The following is a 24416-nucleotide window of genomic DNA, read 5'->3' on the forward strand; positions in this document are numbered from 1 at the left end:
CTCACGATCGTTGGCACTTAGTATTGGATGAAGTGTCCTGATACATGAAATCAATTTTAGAAAATGATTTCTATTGAGAAATTTGGGGTTAAAATACTTATATAAGGGTCTTCTTGAAGGGTAAAACGACGTAGTATAAAGATAAATTAATTAGGAAGAAACCCAACAACCCCTGAACATAACTGTCAGATCACGACCCATAGACCCTAGTCAACAGACTGTGGTCAAACAAATAATCCGTCCTGCACGCCCGTCGACTGAGGTCAGAAAGTGAATTTCGGCCATCGAATTACGAGCCCCTAACCACGGACCATGGTCTGACCAACGATCTATTGGTCAAGTCGTGGTTCTGGCCTTTGTGACTTACTTAGGCAGTGCCATCCACGGACCACACCTATGGTCTGTGGTCCCATCCATGGAGCGTGGGTGGCCATCGTGGGTTGCCACCTACAGCTTTTCAAAAGTGTTATTTACCCTCTTTCGGATCCGTGGTGTTACAAGAATACTCATGTTGTAGTCTTTGAGTAACTCTAACCACCTCATTTGTCTGAGATTAAGCTATTTTTGGCTGAAAACATACTGAAGACTCTTGTGATCGGTGAACACAGCCACATGAACACCATAGAGATAGTGACACCATATTTTCAAAGCAAATACTACAATAGCAAACTCAAGATCATAAGTTGGGTATTTCTTCTCGTGAAACTTATGTTGTCTGGAGACATAGGCTATAACCTTACCGTTCTGCATCAAAACACAATGAAGCCCAACTCTGGATGCATCACAATACACAACAAAGCCTTCTGTACCCTCTAGTAAGGTCAACATTGGGGTAGTAGTTACCTGGGTTTTCAATTCCTGAAAGTTTTTCTCACAAGCTTCAGACCATTGAAACTTTATTGTCTTATGAGTCCACTTTGTCAATGGGGATTAAAAACCCTCGACAAACCATCTATAATAATCAGCCGATCCCAAGAAACTCTTTATATCAGTTAGAGATGTGGGTCTGGGCCAGTTTTGCACTATTTCAATCTTCTCAGTGTCAACTCGAATCCCTTCACCAGAAACAATGTGGCCTAAGAGCGCCATAGACTTAAGATAAAACTCACACTTAGAAAATTTGTCATTCAACTCCTTATCTTTGAGAGTTTGGAGGACTACCCTAAGATGAATAACATGATCCTTCTCACTCCTCGAATAGGTCATAATGTCATCAATAAACACGATAACAAACATGTCAAAATATGGCTTAAACACTCTGTTCATAAGGTCCATGAAAGTTGTAGGAGAATTAGTCAAACAAAAAGACATAACAAGAAACTCATAATGACCATAACGGTCCTGAATGTTGTCTCAGGGATGTGACTTTCCCTTACTCTTAACTAATGATAGCCAGATCTAAGGTCTATCTTAGAAAAGCAAGTGGCACCCTGAAGTTGGTCGAAAAGATCATCCATTCTCAAAATAGGATATTAATTCTTTATAGTGATCTTGTTCAATTGGCAGTAATCAATACACATCCTAAGAGAACCATATTTCTTCCTCATAAATAAGATCGATGAGCCCAAACGTGAGACACTAGGTCGAATAAAACCTTTATCAAGTAGATCTTTCAACTGCTCTTTTAACTCGGCTAGAGCTATTCTATATGGCAGAATAGAGATAGGTCGAGTATCAGGAAGAATGTCTATATCGAAGTCTATTTCCCTCTCAGGTCGGACTCAGTCAACATTATCTGGAAAGACCTCTGGAAACTCACTCATAACTGGAACTGGTTGAATAGGTGGTGTCTCAACACTAGAGTCATTAACTCGGACTAAGTGATAGATTCCCCCCTTAGAGACTAGCTTTCTAGCCATATGGTACGAAATGAAACGACCCTTAGGCACTGTTGAACTACTCCTCCACTGTATAACAAGCTCATTACGAAACAAAAACTTGACTACTCGAATTCTACAATCAACTGAGGCATAACAAGCATGAAGCCAGTCCATACCTAAAATAACATTAAATTCCACCATGTCTAGCTCAACTAAGTCAGCCATTGTGTCTTTGTGATTGACAGAGATGACACAATCATGATAAACTCTCTCATTTAGAATAGACTCACCAACAGGTGTAGAAATACTGAAGGGCTCAAGAAGTCATTCGGGAAGAATACCAAACCTCATAGCAATATATACAGAGTCACAAAATTTAGACTCGCGCCTGGATCAAGTAATGCATACACATCAAAAGTAAAAATTTTGATCATACTAGTGACAACATTTGGTGAATTCTCCTTCTCTTGTCGTCTGCTGATAGCATACACACGGTTTACTCCTCCGCCGATCCCTGAAGTAGCTCCTCTAGGTGTAGCTCTATCTGCCGGAGCCGCTGAAGAAGATTGCAGTAAATTTCCCCCATTACCATTACCCTGCCTATTATTAGGGAACTCTCTCATGAAGTGGCATTTCTGACCACACTTGAAGCAAACATTAGAGCCATCATGACACTCTCTTGTGTGGTTTCTACCACACTTAGCACATGTAGGAGTCAAGTTAGCCCCTTATGCCACACTACCCTAAGATTAAGTAAGTTAAGCCCTGAAGTTTTGTGAATTCCTATTCTTGAACTCACCTCTGTTCTTTGGTGAAGGTGCACTAGCAGATAATGGTGCAGGCCCAGTTGCCGTTGTTGGAATGATGAAAAATTCACATTCCCGATCATATGTTGTCCGCACTCATTAGTTGTTGTCTTAGCCTTCTTGTTACGGAACTCTTCCCTATCTTTCAGCTTATCTTCCTCAATATATTGCACATGGCTCATAAGCCTTTCTATGTCCATTTCCCCTATCAACATAACACCCTTACCCTATTTTCTTGACAAGAGGGATAGTCCACACATAAATAGACTCATCATGCTTCCCATATCAGCCACCATATCTAGAGCATAACGGGACAACTGAGTTAACTTGAGGCTTTACTCATTCGCACTCATGGATTCATGTTTAAGATTCAGCAATTTTCTTAACTTCGCTTACCTTAGTTAACGGGGAAAGAAGCTCCCCAGGAAGGCACTTTCAAACACCGCCCAACAAAAAAGTGGTGCTCCTTCAGCCCTGCTCTTCTTCCACTGATCATACCAAATCATAAAAACACCCTTCCGTTGGTATGCAGCTAACTCTACACGCTCAACATCAATAATCCGCATCACTTCAAAATCCACAAAGTTCTCCGAATCCTCAGTGGCATTTGACCCTGTGAATTATGGAGGATTCATTCTCAAGAACTCATAGATCCTGGATGTATCAACCACATTCTGAAAAACCACTCTTTGTTGACCAGCATGATTGGCCACAACTTGGGTCAACATCCTTATAGCATCATGGAACTCAACATTTGTGACTTAACCTTGAGGGGGTTGCACTTCTGGTGCATTGGGTACATCTTGTTCTTAAGGATCAGCATTTCTCCTTGTAGGACATCCTCGAACAACTCCATTTGGAGGCATTTAATGAAAATATACACAAAAGCATGGATTGGAAGAAACTTTTATAGAGTTGAACTCTATCGCACGAAAAATGGTAAAACGAAGTGAAATGTTTCTTAAATGTTGTAGCCTCTTAATTATAGATGAAGCGCTTCACACCGATAACAAGGAATCCAAAGACATGGCTTCATAGACACCTAAGGACTTTTGAACTTTGTGCTCTGATACCAAGTTTGTCACGCCTCGAGCCTACACCCTAGACGTGACCGACACTCTAGAACCATCACTGGTCCCCAAGCAAACCCTTGGTGTGGCTCAATACTCAATGGAAGACTCACTCAGAAACATAGGAACTCAAATTTAGTTATTAACACAGGAGATCTCATTAATAAAGTAGTTTAACTCAAATTGTCCAAAATACTCAAATAAACATAACTATTCAACTACAAGACTTTAAAACATCAACAAGTGAAATGGGAAAAAGACTCTATAACTACTATTGTTTGTTAAGGCTCTAAATAATACGATGGATGTTTGGAAAAGACCCCCGACAACCTAACAAGAAAAAAAACATAATGTGATGCCCTCTAGAAAGCAAGGAGGCTCACTAAAGCTATCTGGAATGCAACGGCATCAACAAAACGTCTGTTGATGACCCTGACCACCTGTATTTGCATCATGAAAAGATGCATGCCGAATGACATCAATACATTGAATGTTGGAGCATTTAAGAGGAAAATTGAAACAAAAGTAAATATAGTTGAATTGATAGAAAGGGAAGACATACTCACCTTAACTCAACTCAAATCATTATAAAAGCAATGGAAAAATAATGTAATGTATTATGAGTAATGTTGAAGATCAGGATCATAATCCAAGCTATTACAAGCCACATAATGAGCATTCTGAGTCCTTTCCACCAAGTAATGTGAATCCCAGAAAGACATTTCTCTGACATAATTTGTATCATTTTATTGAACCCTTATTTGTCATAATCAAGTAATGACCAGAATCATGATCCAAGTAAGAAATTTGTATCCAAGTTAACCCTAACAATGCTCCAAAAAGCATATGAATCAAGATATCATCACTAAAATTACAGCATAGAAAGTCAAGAAAAACAAAAACCCAATAAAAAAGAATAAATAAATAACCCCATGACCATTTTTCTTAAACAATCCAACTTCAGCAGAGTCAACACAAACCTTTCAATAATCCCTTGATACCTCAGAAACCTAAGAATCTTCTAAATAGTAACCAGTAAGAGGTTATCAAGATGTTTCCAAGAAGTACCTGGATGAAAAGCAATGAATGCATCAATTGCCTCTTGTCCCTTAAGATTAAGTAAAGGGATATCCCCACCAGGGTGTTGCTTAATCCAAGTCACATTAAATGGGTAAGGGAAATGAAAAACAATTTAGTAGAAGTTAATGGGAAAAGGGGAATGAGTAATATGGAAAATTTGAAATAATGGGTTAAAGGGGAATGAGTTATACGGTGTATACCATGGGGCATTCGGTTTAAAATGAGGAATAAGTCTTTTTTTAAAAATTCAGGTTAATTTGAGTTAACTTGGGGATTTTCGTCAAATGAGCGGCATAAATGGTTAAATTAGTGACGGCGAGGGTATGACAAAATTTATTTTAACGATAGAGGTATAGTCAACTAATAAAACAAAGTTGAAGGGTATTTTTTACCCTTTTCCCTTTTAAAAAATGGGTCAAAACAACTCAAAACCCCAATTCCAAAATTGAGGTTAGAATCAAATAATCTTTACTTCAAAATGTTACCCAATGAATTTGGAACTCATTAGTGAAAACTATTTCAAAAAAGGAATTAAAAACAGTTAACAATCACCATTTTATTTTAGAACTCAAGTTCTTCTAAAACCTGGTCATTTGTCAATCAAAAGACCAAGTTTTGATCTTAAAATTTATAAATGATAAAAGGGAATTGAAGTTTGAGGGTCACAAAGGCTTACCTTAATGATTTAGCACAAGAAATCACTTCAAAATCGTCTCCAGGGGTTCTCCGAAATTCAAAATGGGGGTAAATCCCCAAAATGACAAGCCCAAAGGGTCTTTGATATCGCAAAAGCCACCTCTGGTTCGCAAAAGTGAACTCCAAAAAACCTTGCATTCGCTTTCGGGATCCAGTCCTCACTAACGTAAAGGTCGCGATTACAAACAGTTCATTGTGAATGTGTTGGTAGGACTACCTGCCCCTTCACAGATGCGAGCCAACTCTCTCTATCACTAAGGTTGTGATAGCAATGACCGTTCGTGAGCATAGAAGAAAATAGCAAAATTCAACCAGCTCAAAATCACCAAAAGGACCCTTAGGATTCACTCAAAACCCCGTACATACAAATCACATATGCAATGCAATTAAACTCGGCATTCCAAACTCAATGGAACCATCGAAACATGAATCTGAGATATTCTTGACCTAAAACTCGTGGGAGTCTCAAGAAAAAGAACATAACACTGGAAAAGGTTAAATCAAGTTTGGAACCTCTGAAAATTCAACCAAGACCTCACTTTGGCCTAAAATCATCACTCGAATCCAATGGAACTCTCACAGTTCTAATCCGAATATCTGAACCCCGAATGTTGACCAGAGTCGATCCAAAGGTTAAAATTTCACAAATTTTCAACCCCCAATCATCAAAAAAGATTCTGAATATGAAACCTACAACTCTCTTAGACCAATTTCCATATTCCCATATTGAGACACTCAAAACTACAAAATATACTAAAAATCACTTTTAATCACTTTACCCTTTAAAAACCCAAGAACTTACAATATTCACAACTTACACACAAAGTTCGAAACCAACTTTCAAAATTCATTCAGAAAAGACTTTGGGCTGATATCGGGAGAGATAAAATTATAATTTTGCAAAAATTTCTAAAAATGACTAACCGGGTTATTACATTATCCACCACTAAAATTCATGCTCATCCTCGATCATCAAGCAAAGGAAAGTACTTGGAGCCTAAATAAATTTAGGATATGTAGCATGCATATCAGACTTTGTCTACCAGGTCGCCTTACCAACTAAACATTGCATCTACTGCACCTTCAGTTAAACAATATTTTTATCCTAATCTTTTTTACCTGCCTATCTAAAATAGCTATAGGCTCATGTAATGTCCTATTTCTTATGTTTTAATTAGGAAATGACCATTTCTCCCTTCCTCATAGGGTTATCATGCTTAGTTTGTGTTGTGGGAATGGTAGGTGTGGTCTCCGATGTGATCGGATGTGTTTTTGGTGATTTTTGCCCTTACTGAGTTGAGAATTATTAGTATAGTTGAGCTTGGTCAACATTTTTAATTCTGAGCATCGGTTAGAGATTCAAAATCTTTGATGAATTGATTATGCATTTGTGTTGTATGTGTTATGATGCATTCATCCTCATTTGGCATATATCATTGTTCATGAAAATATGAAAAAGTGGAGAAAAGCTTTTTATTTTAAAAAGAAAATGAGACACCTTACATTTATCATTGACCACGAGATAGGTGACAAGTTGATGAGCTTTTGAGATTGTAATATGGACTGTGAGTCCCCCCTTGGGTCTTTTTCTGGAAGTTAAAGCTTGGCAAGGTGGTACAATAGGTTCTGCGATGACCTTGATTGAACCACATCTTTTTATCATCTTATTGAATTTCATTGGCTAGATTTATTGTATTGTATAACTTGATTTTATGTTGATATGAGTATTAACTATAGCCTTATGTGTTAACCTTATTCAAGTTGTTACACCATAGCCTGACTATGCATGCCTTTAGTTTGTTTTTTTTTTTTGTGTTATTAAGGTCATATTGTATGTGAAATAATTTATAAGGTACTAGTCTAGAAATATGTTTAGATATCTATAAAAGCACTGCTCGTAATGTTGTTAAGAAAGAGTGAGGTTTCTATCTCTCTTTCATTTGTTCACACCAATGGTTTTTCTTTTTCCTTTTCTTCTATATATAAATTAATTTTAATTTTGATTCCTACGATATCTGATTAAATGCATGTAATCTTTAATTAGATACATTTCCTAATTATCAATATATTATGTTGAGTATGTATTGTTACTTCATGTTTGATAGTAATACAATTCTAAAAGTAATTCAAATATAACATACTTTAACACATACTTCAGTTAATTGAAGAATAGACATTTCACATCTAATATCACAAAAATCAAAAGAACAATTCACTTTTTGCCAAAAATCAATGAAGTTCTATCAATAAGGAAAATTATTCTACTCTTCAACATATATAATGTCTCTAACTAATATTTCATGCATAAATGTCTTATGTTCGATTTGTAGATCCTTGAATAACCATAAGCCTCTTCAGAAAAATATTGAAGTCTTCATTTCTACTCAGCATACTTATCCTAACATTTCTTGAATCACTTCCAAATCTTCTTCCACTCCTTGTTTGAATCTTGTGTTCTTTAAGAAGCTTCTCACAATCCTCTTCTTCACCCCCATTGCAAATTAGCCATGCAAAAGTTGTTTCAAAGAAACAATATGAATTTCAAATTCGAAAGAATGAAAACTTTATCTAATATATATTGATAATATAGTTTAAAAAGTAAAGAAATTTCAAGTATATGAGGTTACATTATTTTTTAAATAAACTAAAATGAAAAACTTACGTTGTAATAGTTTGGTGATTACCAGGGTGTGATTCACACAAGTCTTTGGTAAAGAAGCAATATAGATGAGGGTAATTTTGGATGACAAAAAGGTCATTGTCCATAACAACTTGTCTTAACCTCTGCCATCTGTCAATCATAAGAGACTAACTATATTCAAAGAAATTTTCCAATGTGAAATCCAAACAGCTATTAGAGACCACTTCAAGAATTTTAGCAGCTCTAAGTTGAGCTTCTTTGATACACCAATTGTACTAATCTACATGAACTTTGTCATCTTCCTTGCCACCTCTATGTCCTTTACAAGTGCCCAACTACATGCAAATAAAATTAAAATAAATGGTAAATTGAAATATGTTCTAATTTTGTGATTGTGATTTCACTTGAAATTAATGTTTGAAAAACTTACCCAATTCTGGAACCAGCATGGCCAATGCATTTGGAAATAATAAAGAGCATAGCATCATGGTTGGCAGGTGAAGTAATTGTAGTATGTTGTGGCCAATATTCAGCTAAATCGTAGACTAATTTCCCTTGAACTCCATTAACTACAGGCTCTCTAATAATCCCATTAGGATTACTTGGAGATGTAATCAACTCAATATAAGGTCCATATTTCTCAAAAAAAATTGCATTTCCTGCCCATTTGTGTAGTCCTGACCTCACAAAATCAGTCACATCAGGATATACCGGCAAAAAGGCAAAAAATATTAATAATTGATCGAAAAATGTCACTTTTAAATTTGACTTATTAAGCCACATGATGTGTTCCAAGAACTATGATTCATGTTTTGTATTTAAGGGTGAGACCTAGTGATTACTGAAGTTGATTGTGACTCCTAAAATTTTGAATTTAAAATCCAGCAAAGAAAAAAAAAGAATCTTATATTTAATGGATCTAACATGTACCAAGAACCGTACCTTCAGACTTCTAATTTAATTGAGCATAGCTTATCCTTTACAATTTAAATAAAAATATATCGTATAAACGTGTACCGAATAAAAAGGTGTAGCTGAAACTAATTGGTTCAAGTTGATCAGATGGAGAAAGAGCATAAAGGGCAGCCTGCACAAGCTAGCCTGATCCAGTGCCAACAAGAATATAATGATCATCCACAGTTGCATTTCCAACTACATTGTGCAACTTCTTAATTTGTTCCTCTAGTTTTGACTCCAAGAACCAACACAAGCTCTTACCATAAGCAAAATAACTCAATGAATCATCACCACTAAATGTTATGTCACCCTTGTGCCCCATTTTTCTCCAATATGACTCATACATTGTTGCATCACCACTACACACACAAAAATGAAATCTTAAATTAGTATTCCAACTAAGAATTGAGCATTTCAACAAATTGTAACAAAATGGAACTAATCTTGAGAGAGATTTAATCAATCTCAAAAGCTAGCTAGTTCATTAGGGAAGGATTCTTTAAGGACACAATGATTTGCACCGTCTGATCATTTCTAAGGTCACTCTATAAATTTTGTCCCCCTTTTATCTCAATGGTTAAATTCTTCTCTAAAAGTAGGTAGATGAATATTTTTTTCTAAATAAATTTAGTCCACATGGCTAACCAAAAACATTATTTAAACGATCGCTTGAAAAAGGCCATTAGAGAAAAATTATCTCATTCTGACATATTACATACACTCCATGACATTTTGAGGGCACAAAATACAATAGAGCGCTCAACATTGAGTAAATCAAAATTGATGATTTCATATATAAAATATTTACTCATGAGGACAGATAAAGACAATAAACTTATAACTTATATGAAAAATTCAAAGAAAAATTGATTAAAATTGTAAAAGAAAACTCACGGATCAGGAACAATAGTGGGGGAAGTGTCCCTTGTGTCATTTTCTGGAGTTGCACAAGGGAATGAAGAACACTTGACAAGACAACCATCAGTTCCACTCATTATTTTCTCTTTTTTTTTTCTTATCTAAAATCTTAAATCAGTCACAAATAAATCTATGGGAGAAGAAGACAGATTTGAGGTCTATATATAGGGAAGGAAACAAGTATATATATATTTTCATATATAGAAAGGAACTATTTTTGTGACGATTGTGTTTTAAAAGGTGTACATAAAAAATAAAGAGTTATGTGTTTTATGAAGAGTTGTGACTTTAAAGAAGAATTGTGATTTTTACGAAATGTTGTGACTTTTATGAAGAGTTGTGACATTTCTGAACAATTGTGACTTTTATGAAAAGCTGTGACTTTTTCATAAGGTTGTGACTTTTACGAAGGGTTATGACTTTTGACTTTTCCCAAAGGGTTGTGACCTTTTCGATAAGGCACAATAAAAACTTGTTCACACTAATCTTTGTTCTCTATTAATAGAGAAGTTTCCACTTATTTTTCGACAACGAATTTTTGGACTTATTCTTCTTCTATTAAATCTAGTACTACTAGTTTTATAAGTATACTTTACTATTGTTGAGTGGTTCATTGACACCATAGTTTTAGGTACCGATGAGTGGTTCATTGACACTAGTGAGTAAGATCGTTATATTATGGGAGGATATATTTCATTAACCTCGGGTACTTGAGGGAAATAATTTCTTGAAGGACACACTATGCGGGCTCAATTTTCTTCTGTGAGAAAATATATTTTTATAATATTTCTAATATGTTTTAGATTCTATTTTCTTTGTTAGTTTTAAGTTTCTAGTTTTTAAAGTATTCTTTAGACTTTGTTGTTTCTTACCATGTTCTTCAAAGTTATTGTTATAAGTATCTTAGTAATATAGGTTGAACTACAATTTTAAGGAAATTAATATATTTTTGGATTTTTTTTTTGTTCTTTTGATTGAGGGAAATATATCATGGAAATAGGAGCTTGTGTTCCTATAATTTGTTTTGGACAGATTTTTGGATTGGGGCGCGACATATCGTAAACGTCATTGTTGTGGTATTTATATGATTCTAGTATGTACAAGTAATTACATGATGAAGGAATCTTAAACTTGATGCTACACAGTAGTTTAGTATGGTTTCTGACTATAACCTTGATCAAATTAAAGATGATTAAGTTAAATAATTTGTTATTGGCTTAATTGTTTTATTCTCCATTGTGGTAAAATTGGGTAGAGAAATGCTTTTGTGTGTGTTACATCCAATAATGTAAGCATCTCTCTATAATTTTAATCCAAATAAATCGATCATGGATAAAGACCCAAGTGACGTTAAACAACAAGAAAACTGACTTGCATGACATCATTATTACTGTCATATAGATATGATTCAATGGGAGTAAAAATTGAGTTCTATCGTTACTTTCCTTGTTTATTTCATTTTCACCTTTATAAGTTATGAGATTTATTTCATAAATGTTAGGATAGATGTTCTTTATGTGATGATCTCATAATATATTTTTATTCTGTTTGGAGACTAATTTTTTTTTTAGTTTTCCACACCATGTGATATTTGATTGTGTGTGGTTTATGGAGACTAAAATCTTGTGATTTTCTTCTCCTTTTATTTGAAGATTATAAAAACTTCACCAAATATATTTGAATGTGCATTTGGTTTGAAGAATATAAAACTTCGCTAGGAATATTAAGGCTAAATGATTTAAAAATTATAAAAATTCACGCTAACTAGAACCAATGTTGTATTTTTGGTTTCTGGAGATTAAAACCTCTTGATTTTCTACTCCATTTGAATTTGAAAATTATTTGAAGATTAGCATTAAAAGTTCATTCGGTGAAGAAAATCACATAAAACATAAAAACAAAAAGTAAAACCTTAAAATTAAAGGACACTTTAAAATTATTTTTAAAAAATATTACATATATTTTTTTTAAAATAATTAAAAGTGAAAAGATAATTAATTAATTAAAAATAGTGTAAAGTGAGAAAGAAATTAAATAAATATTTATCAAAGAAACAAATAAAAATAATTAAACATATATAAGTTTTAAAATCAATAAATATGTGTACTAACTAATTATAAAGTTACCAATCGAAAAATGACATGTGTCCAATTTGTGCTCTCATCATTTGCCTTCTAGAGATGGTGCAAACTCTCTATGACATGGCAGCATTTGTAGTGTATTTATTCCATTTTAAATTTGTTTAGGGGGGGGGGGAGGAGGGGTAATAGGACCCTAGTAAAGGCCATTGTAGAAAAATAAGTCCACTTGGCTAACCAAAGACATATTTTAAACGATCGCTTGAAAAAGGCCATTGGAGAAAAATTATCTCATTATAACATATTACACCCCATGACATTTGGAGGGCACAAAATATAATAGAGTGCTCAACATTAAGTAAATCGAAATTGTTGATTTCATATATAAAAAAATTGACCCATGAGGACAGGTGAAGACAATAAGCTTATAACTTATATGAAAAATTCTAAGAAAAGTGAATTAAAATTGTAAAAGTAAACTCATTGATCCAGAACATGGAATAAAGAACACTTTACAAGACAACGATTTGTTCCACTCATTTTTTTCTCTTTTTTCTAATCTAAAATCTTGAATCACTCACAAATAATCCTATGGGAAAAGAAGAAAGATTTGGGGTCTATATATAGGGAAGGAGACAAGTATATATATTTTCATATATAGAAAGTGTAACGACCCGAACCGTCATTAATTAGGAAAGAAAAAATGTCAAGGAAATTGGGTCTTAAGCCCCCCCTAGAGTGGGGCTGATGCTGCCAGGGCAGCGGTGCCATAGTGGGATAAGTTGTTGCCAGAGCGGGATGGGTGAGACAGCATGTAAATAACGAGAAATCTAATTTTCTCCTTTATCTAAAAACACCAAAAAGAAGCGAGGATCACCCCAGAAAACCTCAAAGGCTGCTCTTAACTTAAGAAGGGAGGAGAAAGAGATTTCTAGCGTAAGGAGGTCGATAGCTTGCGGATTTCCAGTCAAAATCCATCATCTCTTCGCCCGAAAACAAGAATTGGAGCCATAATTCTGTGTAGCTTCTTGGCTCCCAGGTAGACCAGATTTTTTTAATTGAGTAGTATAAAACCACAAAGTTCTCCGAATCCTCAGTGGCATTTGACTCTGTGAATTCTGGAGGATTCATTCTCAAGAACTCATGGATCCTGGATGTATCAGCCACATCCTGATAAATCACTCTTTGTTGACTGGCTTGATTGGCCACAACTTGAGTCAACATCTTTATAGCATCCTGGAACTCAACATTTCTGACTTAACCTTGAGGGGGTTGCACTTCTGGAGCATTGGGTACATCTTGATCTTAAGGATCAACATTTCTCCTTGTAGGACATCCTCGAACAACTCTTTTTGGAGGGATGAAATGAAAATATACATGCAAGCACGGATTAGAAGAAACTTTTATAGAGTTAAACTCTATCGCGCAAAAAATGGTAAGAAGAAGTGAAATGTTTCTTAAATGTTGGAACCTCCTAATTATAGATGAAGCGCTTCACACCGATAACAAGGAGTGCAACGACATGGTTTTATACACACCCCTGGACTCTTGAACTTTGTGCTCTGATACCAAGTTTAGCACACCTCGAGCCTACACCCAAGACGTGACCAGCACTCAAGAACCACCGCTGGTCCCCAAGAAAACCCTTGGCATGACTCAATACTCAATGGAAGACTTACTCACCAGCATAGGAAAGCAAATTTAGTTATTAACTCACGATATCTTATTAATAAAGTAGTAACTCAAATTCTACAAAATACTCAAATAAACATAATTATTCAACTCCAAGACTTTAAAACATAAACAAGGAAAACGGTAAAAAGACTCTATAACTACTACTGTTTGTTAAGCCTCTAAATAATAGGATGGATGTCGGGAAAAGACCCCAGACGAAAAAGAAAAAAACCATAATGTGATGCCCTCCAGAAAGCAAGTAGGCTCACCAAAGATATCTAGAATGCAATAGGATCAACAAAGCGTCAGTTGATGACCCTGACCACCTATATTTGCATCATGAAAAGATGCAAGTCTAATGACATCAGTACCTTGAATATTGGAGCATTTAAGGGGAAAACTGAAACAAAAGTAAATATAGTTGAATTGATAGAAAGGGAAAACATACTTACCTTAACTCAACTCAAAACAGTATAAAAGAAATGGAAAAAGAATGTAAAATATAAAACTTTTATAACAGTAGATATCAACTCAATATGTATTAAAATACAATAAATAAACTCTTTACTCTTAATTGGGAGATTCTCTAGTCGACAACCATCACTATGACCTTCGTCATGATATATCGTCTTGCCCACACTGCCAAAACTGTCATATACCTTGCCGAGATATAGAATACCTCAACTAAGTGGATCCACTAAGCTGTTCTTAAAAGCAATAAGGAATAATCTAAAAAGTATGACCCTATACCCATGTTGGCATACATGGTTTATGAGGATTTTGTGTTGTCTAAACTCACCCCCATATCGGTGCTCATATGTTTTTAAAATATAAGTCTTCACCAATTTGAGATAATTACTCAAAAAATCCTCTTAAAAGAGGTGATGCTCAAGACTCCTCATAAACTCATTTAGAAATAAGTGTTTCTCTCGTTTTAAATGTAAAACTATTACACTTGGGAATACTTAGTTCACATTATACTTATTTGAAACATATAAGCTAACTCTCCTCATTTTCATACTCATTTACCCAGGTCTTAAATAAAACTATAAATGATTGCAAAAGATTTCTCAAAATGACTTAAAAGAACTTTCTTGAAACTTTCCTCTTAATTTTACTTGAAAGTGAAATGTGAATTTAAGAGCTATGATTAGGATATAGAATATCTCAATGACTAATGAAGTCTTAGGTAGTTAGTAATAAGAAGAGAGCGATGACACAAACTTAAAAGCACTGGCACGACGCGGAGGAGGATTTAATTTTTGGTCGCGAAATAAATTTTGAAATAAAGGACTGTATCGTCTCCACGATGCTGGGAGGGGGGTGACTATCTGAAGACTGAAATTTAAAAATGCCTCTGCGATGCGGTCCTAGGCGCATATTTTTGTCCGATCTTTTCTTCCTCTCCCAAAATCGATTCAATTCATACCCAATGCAATCCTATGGTCCAATTTCACGGAATTCCATAAACCCAGAACATTTTTAATGAAACCCACAAAAAATCTATCAACTGACTCCACTCATTGACAAAACCTTCGCCTCAAGAACTCAAAGACCTCCATTGTCAGCTAAAACAAAAGAAACTTGTCAAGAACTCAATAAATCAACTTCAAGAATGAATTCATGGGTAAAATTTTACATGATTGGTGTGAGGGTAAACAAACAAAACACTATGAAACTTTACACACCTCGAAAGAACTAGTTCTTGGCGATTTCCCCAAATATCTTGATGAACTCTTGAAACCTTCTATTTTCTTCTCTTGAACCTTGCCCTAACTTTCTAGACGTTTAAGACTGAATGAAAACTGATCTCAATCAGTTTAGACCCCTATTTTGGTGAGAAAAACGCATAGGCTAAGTGGGGGTAAGGAAAAGACCAAAATACCCCTTCTTAAAACTGTTGAAATGCCTAAATTAGCGAGGTTGTACTCAAATGAGAATAACTCCTTCATACGAGCTCGGAGTTTGGAAAACTCGGCGGTGCTGGAAAGAAGACTCAAAGACCTTCGATTTAATACCTCATGGGCCATCTAACTCTTTATGCGCCGAAAGTTATGGTCATTTGAAGGTGACCAAAACTAAAAACTAACTGATGTCTAAGGTGTTACAACCCCAAAACCGTATTGTGACGTGTACATGACACTTTACGAAATTGAAAGATAAGTAGAAGTCTCATTGTATTTCTCTCTAGAATAGAACAAAGCACAAAACAAGGAACAAGAGGGTCTATTGGGATGACAAGCAGCTGCCTCTAGATGTCTTTCGAAAGCCTCAAGAATAGAAGAAAACCAATCACATGGATCTGTAGAACATACACAAGAATAGAAGCAAGGAGGGAGTACCAAAAAACACAGTACTCATCAAGAAACCTACTAAAAAAAGCAAAATTAAGCTAGAATGAGTATTCCTTTCATCCAACTGAACTTCCTCAAACTACAACCTGCACAGAAATCAGTCTAACCGAACAGTTTTAAAATACACAAATCACAAGGCTTAACAATTGCAATTTAACAATCAAAGTTCAACAACCAACAAGTATCAAGCAAACCATTTTCCTTTGGCACAATATCACTTTCCAGAAACATTTTCCTTCAATACAATATCACTAGACGGAACTATTTTCCTTCGGTTTAATATAATATCGCTTGTCAGAACAATTATTCTTCGGCATAATCATCACATGTCTCATCACGGTGCACAACAATCGATGCAAATGAGTGATTTTTCACCATAAGAAAGAGATAGCAAATCAAGTAATTCAAGTGCGCAACCATGCAATCAAGGCTTTTCATCAATCAATACAAAATGAACGGAAGTACAAGATTCTACAAGTTTTATAGGACTTAGAAAATCACTTGCCTCAATTCAATCAAAAGTCAATCCAAGACTCGAGTCTTCCCTTTCTAAACAATGTACAATGCCACACAATCTAGTTCAATCAAGTTATCACAATAAGTTTCTAGAAATAACAACACCCAAATAATACATTTTAAAAAGGGAAAAAGGGTTGAAAATACCCCTCAATTTTTGATTTATTAGTTGATTACACCCCTACAATTAAAACAAAGTTTTATATACCCTCGTCGTCATTAATTTCACCATTTATACCCTCAATTGACAGAAATCCCCAAATTGACTCAAATTAACCTGAATATTAAAAAAAGGCCAATTTCCCATTTTAAACCCAATGCCCCATAGTATAACCCGTATAACCCATTCCCCTTTTACCCATTCTTGCAATTTTTTTATATAACCCATTCCCGTTTACCCCTTCAACCAATAACTTCTTCACGTTTGTTCTTCATTTCCCAATATGTTCAAAAGTCTATCAGGCGCTTTCCTTCTAGAGAACACAACAACAACGTCTGTACAAACAAATTCATCCTGGAAACACAAAAGATTTGATAAAACATAAAATGTTAATAGCTCACAAAGAATTTTCCAGGGGATCAAACGTTAATTGTCTTCTATAGAAGGTAGAATTCAATGAATTAAACAGACTTGAAGATACTGCGAAAACTAGCAAGTGTTGAAGATCAAGATCATAATCCAAGCTATTACAAGCCACATAATGAGCATTATGAGTCCATTTCAACCAACTAATGTGAATACCAGAAAGACGTTTCTCTGACATAATCTGTATCATTTTATTGAACCCCCTTATTCGTCATAATCAAGTAATGACCAGAATCACGACCCAAGCAAGAAATCTACATCCAAGTTAACCCCAACAATGCTCCAAAAAGCATATGAATCAAGAAATTATCACTAAAAATTACAACATAGAAAGTCAAGCAAGGCAGAAACCATATAAAATAGAATAAATACATAACCCCATGACCCTTTTTCTTAAACAATCCAGCTTTAACAAAGTCAACAAAAAGCTTTCTACAATCCCTTGATACCTCAGAAACTTGAGAATCTTCTAAATAATAACCAGTAAAAAGGTTCTCAAGATGTTTCCAAGAGGTACCTGGATGAAAAGCAATGAATACATCAGTTTCCTCTTGTCCATTAAGATTAAGTTAAAGGATATCCCCACCAGGGTGTAGCTTAATCTAATCAGTCATATTAAATGGATAAGGGAAATGAAGAACAATTTAGTAGAAGTTAATGGGTAAAGGGGAATGAATAATAAGGAAAATTTGAAATAATGGGTAAAAGAGGAGTGAGTTATACGGTGTATACTATAGGGCATTGGGTTTAAAATGAGGAATGAGTCTTTTTTGAAAATTCAGGATAATTTGAGTTAACTTGGGGATTTCCATCAATTAAGGGGTATAAATGGTGAAATTAGTGATGGCGAGGGTATGACTAACTTTATTTTAATGGTAGAGGTATAGTCAGCTAATAAAACAAAGTTGAAGGGTATTTCTGACCCTTTTCCCTTTTAGAAAATGGGTCAAAACAACTCAAAACCCCAATTCCAAAATTGAGATTTGAATCAAATAATCTTTACTTCAAAATGTTACCCAATGAATTTGGAACTCATTGGTGAAAACTATTTTGAAGAAGGAATTAAAAGTACTTCACAATCACATTTTTTATTTTAGAACTCAAGTTCTTCTAAAACCTTCTAAAACCTTGTCATTTGTCAATCAAAAGGCTAAGTTTTAATCATAAAATTTATAAATGATAAAAGGGAATTGAAGTTTTAGGGTCACAAAGGCTTACCCTAATGATATAGCACAAGAAATCACTTCAAATCGCCTCCAAGGGTTCTTCGAAATTCAAAATGGGGGTAAATCCCCGAAATGACAAGCCCAAAAGGGTCTTTGATATCACAAAAGCCACCTCTAGTTCGTAAAAGTGAACCCCAGAAAACCTGGACTTTGCATTCGCGAACCATTCCTCGCTAACATGAAGGTCGTGATCACAAATAGTTCATTGTGAATGTGTTGGTAAGACTACCTCCCTCTTTGCGGATGCGAGCCAACTCTCTCTATCACGAAGGTTATGAAAGCGATGACCCTTCCTGAAATCAAGGCAAAGAAGAAAATAGCAAAATTCAACCAGCTCAAAATCACCAAAAGGACCCTTGGGATTCACTCCAAACCCCGTACATACACGTCACATATGCAATCCAATTAAACTGGGCATTCCAAACTCAATGGAACCATCAAACCATGAATCTGAGGTATCCTTGACCTAAAACTCGTGGGAGTCTCAAGAAAAAGAACATAACGCCTGAAAATATTAAATCAAGCTCGGAACCTCTAAAAACTCAACCAAGACCTCACTTAGGCCTAAAATCATCCCTCAAATCCAATGGAACTCTCACAATTCTAATCTAAATTTTCGAACCCCGAATGTTGACTAGAGTCAATCCAAAGGTTAAAATTTCATAAATTTTCAACCCCCAATCCTCAAAAAAGACTCTGAATATGAAACCCACAACTCTCTTAGACCAATTTCCATATTCTAAAACTAAGACACTCGAAACTACAAAATATTCTAAAAATCACATTTAATCACTTTACCCTTTAAAAACCCAAGAACGTACAATATTCACAACTTACACACAAAGTTCGACATCAACTTTCAAAACTCATTCAGAAAAGACTCGGGGCTAATATTGGGAGGGACAAAAATATAATTTTACAAAAAACTCTAAAAATGACCAACCGGGTTATTGCATTATCCACCACTAAAAATCATACTCATCCTCGATCATAGAGAAAAAGAAAGTACTTGGAACCTAAATAAATTTAGGATATGTAGCATGCATATCACACTTTGTCTACCAGGTCGCCTCACCAACTAAACATTGCTTCCACTGCACCTTCACTTAAACAATATTTTTTTCCTAATCATTTTGACCTGCCTATCCAAAATGGCTATAGGCTCATGTAGTGTCCTATTTCTTATGTATTAATTAGGAAATGACCATTTTTCTCTTCCCCATAGCGTTATCATGCTTAGTTTGTATTGTGGGAATGGTAGGTGTGGTCTCCGATGCAATCGGATGTGTTTTTGGTGATTTTTGCCCTTTTGAGTTGAGAATTATTAGTATAGTTGACTTTGGTCAACAAGTTTAATTCTGAGCGTCGGTTAGAGATTAAAAATCTTCGATGAATTGACTATGCATTTGTGTTGTATGTGTTATGATGCATTCATCCTCATTTGACATATCATTGTTTATGGAAATATGAGAAAGTAGAGAAAAGCTATTTATTTTAAAAAGAAAATGAGACACCTTACATTTATCATTGACCATGAGATCGGTGAAAAGTTGATGAGATATTGAGATTTTTAGATTGTAGTATGGAATGTGAGTCCCCCTTGGATCTTTTTCAGGAAATTAAAGCTTGGCAAGGTGAAAGTCGCGATCACAAACAGTTCATTGCGAATGTGTTAGTAAGACTACCTGCCCCTTCGCAGATGCGAGCCAACTCTCTCTATCACGAAGGTTGTGAAAGCAATGACCTTTTGTTAAAGCGGGCCATAGAAGAAAATAGCAATATTCAACCAGATCAAAATCACCAAAACGACCCTTGGGATTCAGTCAAAACCCCATACATATAAATCACATATGAAATCCAATTAAACTCGGCATTCCAAACTCAATGGAACCATCGAAACAAGAAGCTGAGGTATCCTTGACCTAAAACTCATGGGAGTCTCAAGAAAAGAACATAACGCCTGAAAAGGTTAAATGAAGCTTAGAACCTCTGAAAACTCAACCAAGACCTTACGTAGGCCTAAAATCATCCCTCGAGTCCAATGGAACTCTCACAGTTCTGATCCGAATATCCAAACCTCGAATGTTGACCAAACACAATCCAAAGATTAAAATCTCACAAATTTTCAACCCCGCCCCAATCCTCAAAAAAGACTCTGAATATGAAAACCACAACTCTCTTAGACCAATTTCCATATTTCGAGAATGAGACACTCAATACTACTAAATATACTAAAAATCACTTTTAATACTACTAATCTTTTTTACCTGCCTATCCAAAATGGTTGTAGGCTCATGTAGTGTCCTATTTCATATATTTTAATTAAGAAATGACCATTTTGCCCTTCCCTATAGTGTTATCATTCTTAATTTGTGTTGTGGGAATGGTAGGTGTGGTCTTCGACGCAATCAGATGTATTTTTGGTGATTTTGGCCCTTTTAATTTCGAGAGTCGGTTAGAGATTTAAAATCTTCGATGAATTAATTATGCATTTGTGTTGTATATGTAATAATGCATTCATCCTTATTTGACATATCATTGTTCAGGGAAATATGAGAAAGTGAAGAAAAGATATTTATTTTAAAAAGAAAATGAGACACCTTACATTTATCATTAACCACGAGATAGTTGACAAGTTGATGAGATATTGATATTTTGAGATTGTAATATGGACTGTGAGTCCCCCTTGGGTCTTTTTCGGGAAGTTAAAGCTTGGCAAGGTGTATACAATAGGTTCTGCGATGACCTTGATTCAACCACATCATTACATCATCTTATTGCATTGCATTGGCTAGATTTATTGTGTTGTGTGACTTGATTATCTATTGATATGAGTATTAACAATAGTCATATGTGTTAACCTTATTCAAGTTGTTACACACCTGACTATGCATGCCTTTAGTTTTTTTTTTTGTTATTAAGGTCATATTGTGTGTGAAATCATTTATAAGGTATTAGTCTAGAATCTTTAGATATCTATAAAAGCATTGTTTGTAATGTTGTTATGAAAGAGTGGGCTTTCTATCTCTCTTTCATTTGTTCAAACCAATGGTTTTTCTTTTTCCTTTTCTTCTATATATAAATTAATTTTAATTTTGATTCTTACGATATCTGATTAAATACATGTAATCTTTAATTAGATACATTACTTAATTATCAATATATTATATTGAGTATGTATTGTTACTTCATATTAGACATTAACACAATTCTAAAAGTAATTCAAATATAACATAATTTAACACACACTTCAATTAATTGAAGAATAGACATTTTGCATATAATATCATAAAAATCAATAGAACAATTCACTTTTTGGCATTAATCAATGAAGTTCTATCAATAAGGAAAATTATTCTACTCTTCAACACATATAATGTCTCTATGCAATATTTCATGCATAAATGTCTTATGTTCGATTTGTAGATCCTTGAATAACCATAAGCCTCTTCAGAAAAATATTGAAGTCTTCATCTCTACTCAGCATACTTATCCTAACATTTCTTGAATCACTTCCAAATCTTCTTCCACTCCTTGTTTGAATCTTGTGTTCTTTAAGAAGCTTCTCACAATCCTCTTCTTCACCCCCTTTGCAAATTAGCCATGCAAAAGCTGTTTCAATAAAACAATATGAATTTCAAATTCAAAAGATATAAAACTTTTTCAAATATATATCGATAATATAGTTTAAAAAGTACAGAAATTTCAAGTATATGAGGTTACATAGTTTTTTAAATAAACTAAAATAAAAATGTTACGTTGTAATATTTTTGTGATTACCAGGGTGTGATTCACACAAGTCTTTGGTAAATAGGCAATACTGAGGAGGGTAATTTTGGATGACAAAAAGGTCATTGTCCGTAACAACTTGTCTTAACCTCTGCCATCTATCAGTCATAAGAGACTGACTATATTCAAAGAAATTTTTCAATGTGAAATCCAAACAGCTATTAGAGACCACTTCAAGAATTTTAGCAGCTCTAAGTTGAGCTTCTTTTGATACACCAATTGTACTAATCTCCATGAACTTTGTCATCTTCCTTGCCACCTCTTTGTCCTTAACAAGTGCCCAACTATATGCAAATAAAATTATAATAAGTGATAAATTGAAATATGTTTTAATTTTGTGATTGTGATTTCACGTGAAATTAATGTCTAAAAAACATACCCAATTCTGGAACCAGCATGGCCAGTGCATTTGGAAATAGTAAAGAGCATAACATCATGGTTGGCAGGTAAGGTAATAGCAGTATATTGAGGCCAGTAATAAGCTAAATCGAAGATTAATTTCCCTTGATCTCCATTAACTACAGGCTCTCTAATAACCCCATCAGGATTATTTGGAGATGTAATCAACTCAATATAAGGTCCATATTTCTCAAAAGTTTTTGCATCTCCTGCCCATTTGTGTAGTCCTGACCTCACAAAATCAGTCACATCAGGATATGCCTGCAAAAAGACAAAAAATAATAATAATTGATTGAAAAATGTCACTTTTAAATTTGACTTATTTAGTCACAAAATGTGTTCCAAGAACTATGATTCGTGTTTTGTATTGAAGGGTGTGACTTAGTGATTACTGATGTTGATTGTGACTCCTGAAATTTCGAATTTAAAATCCAGCAAAGGAAAAAAGAAAGTTATATTTAATAGATCTAACATGTTCCAAGAAACATAACTTCAGACTGCTAATTTAATTGAGCATAGCATATCCTTTACAATTCAAATAAAAATATATCGTATAAACGTGTACCGAATAAAAAGGTGTAGCTGAAACTACACTGATTGGTTCAAGTTGATCAGATGGAGAAAAAGCATAAAGGGCAGCCTGCACAAGCTGGCTTGATCCAGTGCCAACAACAATATAATGATCATCCACAATTGCATTTCCAACTACATTGTGTAGCCTCGTAATTTGTTCCTCTAATTTTGACTCCAAGAACCAACACAAGCTCTTACCATTAGCAAAATAACTCAATGAATCATCACCACTGAATGTTATGTCACACTTGTGCCCCATTTTTCTCCAATATGACTCATACATTGTTGGATCACCACTATCCACACACACAAAAATGAAATCCCAAATTAGTATTCCAACAAAGAATTGAGCATTTCAACAAATTGTAACAAAATGCAACTAATCTTGTGAGAGATTTATTCAATCTCAAAAGCTAGATAGTTCAATAGGGAAGGATTCTATAAGGACACAATGGTTTGCACCGTCTGATCATTTCTAAGGCCATTCTATAAATTTTGTCCCCCTTTTATCTTAATGGTTAAAATCTTCTCTAAAAGTCAGTAAGTGAATATTTTTTTGTAGATAAATTTATTCCACGTGGCTAACCAAAGACATAATTTAAACGATTGCTTGAAAAAGGCCATTAGAGAAAAATTATCTCATTCTGCCACATTAGACTCCATGACATTTTGAGGGCACAAAATACAGTAGAGCGCTCAACATTGAGTAAATCAAAATTGATGATTTCATATATAAAAAAATTACTCATGAGGACAGATAAAAACAATCAACTTATAACTTATATGAAAAATTCAAAGAAAAAATGAATTAAGATTGTAAAAGAAAACTCACTGATCCAGAACAATTGTGGGGGAAGTGTCCCTTGTGTCATTTTCTGCAGAGGCACAAGGGAATGAAGAACACTTGACAAGACAACCATCAGTTCCACTCATCGTTTTCTCCTCTTCTTTTTTCTAATCTAAATCTTAAATCAGTCACAAATTAATCTATGGGAGAAGAAGACAGATTTGGGGTCTATATATAAGGAAGGAAACAAGTATATATATATATATATATGTATATATAGAAAGGAACTATTTTTGTAACTATTGGACTTTAAATGTTGTACATAAAAAATGAAGAGTTATGACTTTATGTAGAGTTGTGAATGAAGAATTGTGATTTTTACGAAAAGTTGTGACTTTTATAAAGAGTTGTGACATTTCTGAACAATTGCGACTTTTATGAAAAGT

The 24416-nt window shown here is 34.5% G+C and overlaps 1 protein-coding gene and 2 pseudogenes across 1 annotated transcript; all 3 read right to left on the reverse strand.

Moving 5' to 3' along the window:
• Positions 1-7785: 7785 nt before the first annotated feature.
• LOC125856587 (L-tryptophan--pyruvate aminotransferase 1-like) lies at positions 7786-10065 on the reverse strand (annotated as a pseudogene).
• Positions 10066-17028: 6963 nt separating this feature from the next.
• Positions 17029-17810, reverse strand: LOC125856596 (delta(8)-fatty-acid desaturase-like; annotated as a pseudogene).
• Positions 17811-21831: 4021 nt separating this feature from the next.
• Positions 21832-24116, reverse strand: LOC125856608 (L-tryptophan--pyruvate aminotransferase 1-like). The gene is made up of 5 exons (XM_049536199.1): positions 24016-24116; positions 23176-23479; positions 22591-22871; positions 22203-22495; positions 21832-22034 (listed from the first exon to the last, which is right to left on the reverse strand). Exons 1-5 carry the CDS (start codon positions 24114-24116, stop codon positions 21832-21834), a joined length of 1182 nt encoding a protein of 393 aa, XP_049392156.1.
• Positions 24117-24416: the final 300 nt, after the last annotated feature.

Source organism: Solanum stenotomum, chromosome 1 (assembly GCF_019186545.1).
Source record: "Solanum stenotomum isolate F172 chromosome 1, ASM1918654v1, whole genome shotgun sequence".
Taxonomy (NCBI): domain Eukaryota; kingdom Viridiplantae; phylum Streptophyta; class Magnoliopsida; order Solanales; family Solanaceae; genus Solanum; species Solanum stenotomum.

What these genes read in the sequence shown, in the direction of transcription:
- LOC125856608 (XM_049536199.1), bottom strand. Translation starts at nt 24,116, where the DNA reads ATGAGTGGAACTGATGGTTGTCTTGTCAAGTGTTCTTCATTCCCTTGT. An exon ending in CAGCTACACCTTTTTATTCG is followed by an intron (nt 22,872 to 23,175) that starts GTACACGTTTAT and finishes GTCTTTTTGCAG; the next exon opens with GCATATCCTGATGTGACTGA. An exon ending in CATGCTGGTTCCAGAATTGG is followed by an intron (nt 22,496 to 22,590) that starts GTATGTTTTTTA and finishes ATTTGCATATAG; the next exon opens with TTGGGCACTTGTTAAGGACA.